The sequence below is a fragment of the Centroberyx affinis genome, unplaced genomic scaffold (genome assembly GCF_046629955.1).
Source record: "Centroberyx affinis isolate AG114_WGS23_722 - 3 ecotype Tasmania unplaced genomic scaffold, CSIRO-AGI_Caff_v1 ptg003526l_1, whole genome shotgun sequence".
NCBI lineage: Eukaryota > Metazoa > Chordata > Actinopteri > Beryciformes > Berycidae > Centroberyx > Centroberyx affinis.
In genome coordinates, this window is record NW_027281470.1 from 17,028 (window position 1) to 25,408 (window position 8,381).

The 8,381-nt window shown below is 46.1% G+C and overlaps 1 protein-coding gene across 1 annotated transcript; it reads right to left on the bottom strand.

Moving 5' to 3' along the window:
• Positions 1-4,220: 4,220 nt before the first annotated feature.
• On the bottom strand, positions 4,221-4,856 carry LOC139661362 (axoneme-associated protein mst101(3)-like). The gene has a single exon (XM_071539818.1). It carries the CDS (start codon positions 4,854-4,856, stop codon positions 4,221-4,223), a length of 636 nt encoding a protein of 211 aa, XP_071395919.1.
• Between the last annotated feature and the right edge of the window lie 3,525 nt (positions 4,857-8,381).

The following is an 8,381-nucleotide window of genomic DNA, read 5'->3' on the forward strand; positions in this document are numbered from 1 at the left end:
CCTCGTGCTGACTCTGTCTCTTTTCACAGAAATTGGATTCAGAGGCTGCTTTATTCACAGAGGGATCGACTTCAATGCCTGTCGTCCCCCCCCCCCCCCTTCTCTCTCTCTCTCTCTCTCTCTCTCTCTCCTGGCAAATGCCACGGCGAGAGGAGAAAAGAGGGAGAGCAGGAGGAGGAGGAGGAGGGAGAGGAGAGGCTCGCTCTGCCTCTCCTGGCTTGTATCTTCATCAGTGTGGCCTGGTGCTGTTGGTTGCAGCTCTTTTGCAGAAAAGGAAAGGCCCTCCCTGCTTTTTTCTCTTTTCATCACGCTGTCAGTCTGCTCCCTCAGCCTGGTTGAGCCATGCTAGACCAGAGACAAAGTCTGTATCTATGTGCATTTCATGAATAAGGTCCTCGTAATAGTAAAGAAGTGATGCATCTCTGTGTTTTTTTTTGCATCTCCTTTAGCTGGGGGAAAAAAAACCCAGAAGTGTGTGAAGGAGAGAACAGCAGAGATGTGATATGTGGTTGTGAGACCTCTCGGGGCTTTCCTGATTGGAGATGATTGAGTGGCACCCTTGGGCAACGCTTTGCATCTCCTGAAGAGGCCCCCATCTCCCAGCTCCTCACCTGAGTAAATGGCCCTTGTCTGCCGCCAGCCCTTGATTACTGCTCTTCATCCAAGCCGGTGGAGAGAATGGGTGGAGGGCAAAGGAGAGGGAAGGAAAAGTGTGTGTGTGTGTGTTGAATAATTAAAACCAGGAGGTGCTGAGAGACGCCCTCCATCCTCATGACCGTGCATGCGCGTGATAAAAGTTCTTGCATTGGGGATTCACGGGTAAAAAAAAAAAAAAAATCACACTCCGGAGTGCTGTAGCTCAGTCAGCGTCGCGCCCCAGCTCTCTGATCGACTACATTACACATGTCTCTTGGCCTCCAGTTCTCCTTTATCCCTGCCAACGCTCACCCAGCTCCCAACTTCCCTCCATCATCGCTAACCGCACTTTGTTCCAAACACCTGTGGAGATAACTTAAGCGGCAGCCGTTACATTTAAAAAAATCCACAGTCTGTATTCAAAACATGGGGGGGGGGAGAAAAAAAGGAACGACTGTGAAAGACAGCGCACACCTGGGCAGGCACCGCTCTTTCACTGTGGTTGAATAAGATCTATGGTCTGTATAATGGATTCCTGGGCTACCTGTGTGCGGTGATAAACAGCAGCAGACACGGGAAACGGCGGCGGCGGCGGACCGGCGGCTACCGACGCCGTCGACCGGCCTCCATCTGTCGCCGCTTTTGAAAAGGCCGGGGCTGAAAAACACATTTGTGTAATTTGGCATGTTCTTTCAAATGGAAATAATCCGCCTGTTTTTCTTTCCGAGGGGAGGCTCCCCTCCACCGCGGCTTTCAAGGTAAGATTAAGAGGACGTTTTTATCGCGCGGGGTTTAGCTCTCTCTTCCCCTGGTGATTTTTTCCTCTCCTTCAATCTCGCTGGTTGAAATACATAGAGCGCTGCTTTGAGCCGCACTCCTTGCCCACTATCCACAGATGAAAGCTAGAGGAGAGGGGGAAACTGGGAAAACAGTTTCATAAAAAATAAAAAAAATAGATTCAAAAAGATGTCGCATCAGTTCAAAACAAAATAAAAGAATTCCTCCTCTATTTCTGCCTCCAATGTTCTCTATGATATGTGTAAAGAGTGGATGGGCCTTGTGATGGCTGTTGGACTGTGATGGAAAGATTAAAGGTGCAGCATTTTAACATCAATATGTCATTACTACATAAATTTTGAGTAGTATAATTACTGTAAACAAAAAAGAGCATCACCAAGAAGATTGTCATCGGCTGCACTGCATTTTACATTGTGTTCCACTTTTACTGTGCTTTACGGCACAAAACAGCTTTACGGAACAAAATAGCTTTACGGCACAAAATAAAAAAATTAGTAATAGAGTAATACAAGCCTTTCCATTCCAGTTTCATTGTTCTAACTGCATAGTTTCAACTTCACGTTTACCTCGTCAGAATATACATATTAGCTGTTATTGGCTCTCATCCTCTTTGCAACAGGAAGCGATGGGTTTTATGGGAATCAATGCTACAAGTAGCAGCTTTCAGGCCAGAAATGGTGACCTGAAGACATTTTTTTCACCTCCTGGCTCGAGAACAGGTTGAACAGATTGGCCCTCTGTTACCAAGGCCAACATGTCCAGCAGTGCAAACAAGTGTGACTCAGATAGGACCATATGAGGAACAATCTGATCACACTGATGAGAAAAGTGGAGGTCAGAATCTCTCTGTGTGTGTCAGCGTGTGTGTGTGTGTGCGTGCATACTGTCATAACCATGCTTGAAACGCTGTGTAAGGTGATATTTTCATTGAACACAGACGCGCACAGACACAAAGTGACTCAGAATGTCATGTCTGCAGTAAGTGAACATGACTCTTTTGCATCCCATTAGAGGCTCTCAGTGCTGACACCGCATTAGCATTCTGTTTCCAGTGCAGCTTAATACAACTGCACCCCGCTGTACAAAATGTTCTACTTAAAGGTCCAATCCATGACTCCAGCATGGTGCCTCCTGATCCACCGCCGCCTGGCCTTGTTTACACTGTGATTTATTTGCACGCTAAAATTTATTGCCTGAGCTTTTGATGTAAGGGGCAGTTTAAAGGAGTAATCCTCAAGATACTTGTTATCGCTGCTCATGCTAACTACCCAGTACTTCTTCTGTTTATTACAAACAAACCGCTGTAGCCACTGCTGGAAATGTAAAATGCATCACTGCCAGTGTGCCAGAGGATTTTTCCCGGGAGAGACCTACCAGACACCAGGTGTTTAGAACAGTGAATGTAAAAGCTTTCATGAACTTGGCTGAATCACTATTGTGTTAAATCAACTGGGTAGAGTAGCAAAACCAATGTTTATTTTTATGAAAATGTTGCAGATTATTACTTTAAAAATAGGTTTTACATGTATTTCAAGGTTTGTTTACATTTGCAAAGTTTATTAAAGTGTGGAATAAAATGAGCTACAATGATAGCAAAATTAGCAAGTGATAGCAAAGTCTCAAAAACTTATTTTACATCTACAAGTCTAATGGTTGTGCATATATTATTTTCTGCTGCTATTTTGCACACCATCTTAATGCTATAATCCCATATCTTTCATCTTTTCAGATTGTATTTAGCATGTTCTAGTGCTGAAATGGTTGTTGGTATCCTCTTATTATTTGCTGCTGCTGTCTAATTTCCCAATGGGGAAGTCTCATCTCATCTGAATATACCCAAATTCATATAAATAAACTGCTAATTGTATTTTTACCAATGGTTTTGAATGCAGAAGCTCCTCACTGCTCTTCACTCATACCAATGGTCTGGGTGCTGCTGACATTTAGCGGCAAACACGACTGCTTACAGTGCTCAGACGAATGTAAACACGCACAGGCAAGCACACACACATAGACAAACACTCTCAGACAGCCAAATTTCTGTAGGAGAATGCCAAAGTGTTTTCCCTTTATGTCACGACCACATCACACACTGAACGGATGGTGAAGCAACAGTGAGACTGCTGATTCTGGCGGAACGACACACACTCACGCTACACTTCTCGGGGGTTTGGAAGAGAACCTCGACTCCAGCCTAACCCAGCCAGCCGGTTGTGATCACGCCGGAGCCGATGGGAAACAGCCGTGCTCTGCTGTTCGCAAGGAGCAGCTTCCAAGGTGAGGTGGCATGCCAGACGAGGAGGATGAAAGGTATTTCTGTTAAACTGTGTGCATCTCTGCAGGATAGTTTGGTGACCTGCGTGTAATAATTTATCACACTGATCAACTTATAATTTCTTCTCAGTCATTATCGTTGTTCTTCTTTGTCCCCAGAGCTTGAGTCCATATGAGCAGGTTTGGAGGTCTTGGTGGTAAATGATATTAGATGCAGGAAGTTTGCCACAACTTAGACACAACATAATGAATATTTGCTGCTTCTACAGTAGCTTCACTCCAACAATTAGTCATCTAAATAAAAAAGCTTGACTTTGTTTTGTGTCCAGGCCTCAGTGATACACTGTTGACTGTGGTGGAACTTACAACTTTCTACAATAAAACTATACAGTCAGTACATGATTTTAGATATCATTGTAGATATTGTTTATTGAAAGAAAAATACAAAGGGTTTGGAGGAATTTGATGGAAATGGATGTGTGTGAGCACAGGTGTCGGTGGGCTCAGTTTCTTCACTTGCTGGATTTGACCTCCATCTTCTTCTCCTTCTCCTCTTTGCGGGCCGGGGCACCAATGAGTTTGCGGAGCCAGCCACGTTTCTTGGACTTTTCCTTTCCAGAAAACTCAGAGACGTCCCTGTGCAGATCAGCAATCTTCTCCATGATGCTTCTCTCTGTCTCGGCCCACTCTCTCTCTTTCTCCTCCAGGACCTTCTGGCTCTCATCTTTGGCCCTGAGGAGTTCGGTCTTCTCCTCCTGCCACTGGAGGAGCTGTTTGTCCAGGAGCTGCTCAGACTTCTTCAGGGAGGCCGCGATGCTGTTTTCTGCAGCACTTCCCTCCTGCTGAGCCTTCTGGGCCTTCTCGCTCTCCTTTCGCAGAGTTTCACAGAGCTCCTCTGCCTTGCAGACAGCCTGCTTCTCCCTGATGTCCTGCTCCAGTAGCTGGGCCTGCAGGCTGAGGATGGCTGCCTCACTTTTCGCTGCAGCCTGGGCGCTGAGCTTCTTCTCTGCGCTGAGCTTTTCTTTTAGCTCCTCCATTGTGTGCTGAACAGCCTCCTTCTCTGCCTCAAAGGCTTTGATCTGAGCAGCCTGCTGCTCAGCATCACTCTGGGCTCTATGTAGCTGGAGCTGGAGCTCAGAAATAGCCATCTTTACAGCCTGGGTCTTCTGGCAGAGAGCTTCCTTCTCTGCCTCCAAGGCTTTGGTCTTAACTGCATCATCTTCAGCTTTCTTCAGCTAAGGAACCTTGTTCCCTGCAGCCTGGGCAGTCCAGGTCCTGTTGCCGAAGGTCTTCTTAGCCCCAGATACGTTGAGCCGGATGGCCTGTTGCAGGAGTGTCATCTGCACATTCTGGATCTGCAGACCGACTTGTTTCATGTCGTCTGCAGCCTTCTCTGTCGCACCGGCACTCAGTCGGATGGCCTTCTGGAACAGCTTGTTCTGCTCCTCATGCAACCCGAGAAACAGCTTCACGATCTTTTCCTCCTGGGCCTTGGCCTTGGCCAGTGCCTCTTCCTGGGCCTCAGGAGGCCTGAGATGTTCTGCTGCTTTCATATCCATCTGATGCGCTTGGCTGTTCAATTTCTCCTCCTCCTTCCCGTGGAGCTGGGTCAGGACCCCAGTCTTCCTCTCCATAGGGGGCTCCAGGTAGGCTCTCCGCCCGGATGTTCTGTGGGCGGGGCTTACCTGGGCCTCCAGCTCTGTCTGCTTGAACTCCATGTCTTCTTTCCACTTGGCTCTTTGAGGTTTTCCTCTCTGTGTTGCTTCCATTGCACCAAACACAAGAATGGAGTTTGAACACTGACACTAGTATTACTATTAGTTTAGATGCATTTTTATTCAGTGATTATTTTGATACACTTGACTTTACACCAGTGTAAATGGATCCCTACAATTGATAAGGAAAATGGGTTTAAGGTGTATTTTAGAGAATAAGGTTTTGTCAGGTCAGGATAACTGTGGAAAAGGTTTGTTTACGTTTGAAATTTTTGGAAACATTTCATAAAACAGAACTGTAGTTTGAGTAGTGAATGGGCTATGAGGGTTCAAGGGTTATTTCCTTTTACAAGTGCAACCCAAGTGATACTGGGTCACTGAAAGTAAAATAAGTGAATTTACATGAAATAAGGTAATTTATAATTCCTTATTAAACATATAAACAATAAGACTGGTCACAAACAAACTAAAATAAGCATTTTATTCTGAAAATAATTTATTATAAAATAAATTATAAGTTGGTCAGTGTGATAAATTATTACACGCAGGTCACCAAACTATCCTGCAGAGATGCACACAGCTTAGAGCTGCAATATGCAACTTTTCTCATATTAAAATAACAGTAAATAAACAGGATATATCATACATTACCTGTCTGTTTCTGCTTGTGACCCTGTGTGTTCATGCCTAAATACTATAGATACTGTACAGATGCGTACACACACACACACACACACACACACAGACACACACACACTCCTCACCTCTATTACAGCTCACCTTCTGGTCACTGCAGGACCGTTGGACGTGAGCCTATCATCATCTAGTAAACATACACTCTCGCTGTCAGGATAGTGCGCGCTCCAAAACACACGCTGGGCCTGAACTAATGCACACGGCCTCACGAATGAACACTCACAATACCCCACAGATAGGCACTCACACACACACACACCTCCCACACACACCTCTTACGCCCCCGACAGAGGAAGTGAGATTAGCTTCTTTTTTTTTTTGCTGCTAGTGTAATTCAGTTAGCCTTCGCTGCCGGGGGCCAGATGGCGGGCAGGGAGTGGGATTCTGCTGCGTCTGGAGTTTGTATGGCCGGCGGCTCGCTCATCCCTCCCTTACACAGGTGAATCCCCCCTTTTTTTTTTTTTCTTCCTATCTGTCTACTCCCTCGCTGTAAACCTCCTGAAAGCTCCCCCCTCCTCCTCCTCCTCCTCCGCTGCCATTTTTCTTCCGCACGACCTCGAGACACCGCGGCTGCCCCCTAACTGCTAAGCTGCCATGTTGAATTCACTCTCGCGGCGGGTAAGATGACTTCCGACAACGCCCCCCCCCCCCCCCGGGAATTTTACTGTCAGCGGGGCCGCTAATGCCAGAAGAGTCGACACCCATCTCCCAACCAATCATGGGTGCCGAAACGTAAGTAGCTGCGGGCAGAAGGGGGCGAATTTTTGAACCAAGATGGCGGCAACTTGGTGTGACACAGCCCAGCAATGGTTCACTGTAAGCTAATGGATCTGTTCGACTCACTCACACACGCACACAGGTACACACCATCCATGTGGTGAGTCATGAACACACACACACACACACAGTGGGAGGCAGTTTTCTGGCACCGGTTAGCCACGATCCAGGGCTTTTCCTCCTTCCCCCCGCCGAGCCCTTGCCAGGCCGGGCTTTGGAAGGAGGTCACATTCTCCAAGGTGTGTCTAAACAGAGATGACATGTGGATGTGCTGGCACGGGACGCCGCTCTCTCCCCGCTCCCCGCGCCACGGCATCTGACGGGCCCGGGCCCAAAAAAGCAGCCACGGTTGTTTTCTTTCCCCCCCCCCCCCCCCTCCACCCCCCGCTTTTCTTCTCTTTTTCTTCTCCTCCTCCTCCTCCCCTCCGAAGAAGCAGCGCTCTGCCAGAGAAAACAGAATCATTGTTTGTTTTAATGGTTGTTCCATTCCTCAGGTTTATCCCGACTCTCAGAGAAAGAAAAAATACACCAATAAAACGGGGGAGCGGGTTTGACAACTGGAATGATGCTTATGTTAATTTGGGTATGCTATTGCTCCTAGTGCCTGAGGAGTTTTCTCTGTCATTTTTCATTAAACAGTTTTTCTACAGACTGACATATTTGTGGAAATATATCCCCATGACTTATTCTCTTCATAACATGACACCGTAGTATTTATAAGATGTATCACCTGAGATCTTTCTTGGGGCGAACATCTAATTACACTCCGAGAGACACCTATAATAACAAATGCATAAATTAGTAAAACGTGTCACGAAAACACACGAAATATTGTGATTTCTTACTTGGCGTGCAAAAAGATAAAAAAATGCAGGATGATCTGTGCGGAGGGATGTTGATACTGGCCGGGTTCCTGTGCGGAGAGTGATTTGCGAGTGACACCTTCCTGTCAAACAGGATGTCTCCATTCAGACGGAGTCAGAACGTGAGGCGAGCGGCAGACAGCGCAGCTCACAACACACTCTCTCAGCCTCCCATATTGTTGAGCCTATTGCTGTTGGAAAAGCCTCTGATGGAATGAATCTATCACTGGCAAACGTTAGCGATGAGAAAACAGCCTCTCCTGTGCAGCGGTGGGTGGTAACATGTTGCAATAATATCATTATTTATCCCAGGAACAAGTAAAAATATTAGTTACCAATCAAAAAAGTATAGTACTTGTATTACCCTCTATAAATAAAAAATGAAGCTGAATTATTGAAAGACGAAGATTATTCCTCATCACCTGATTCATTTTCCTCATAATTAGTCATTATCCTTTCACATTAAGCTATAGCATAGATGGGAAATGGCAGAAAAGTTCCTCTCTCTGGGAGAAAGTATTCCCACTACTTTGATTTTATTAAGCAAAAGGATGACAAGAATATTGGGAATCAACTCTATTTGATTATCTGATTATTCACAGGAGAGGCAATCAAGATTTTT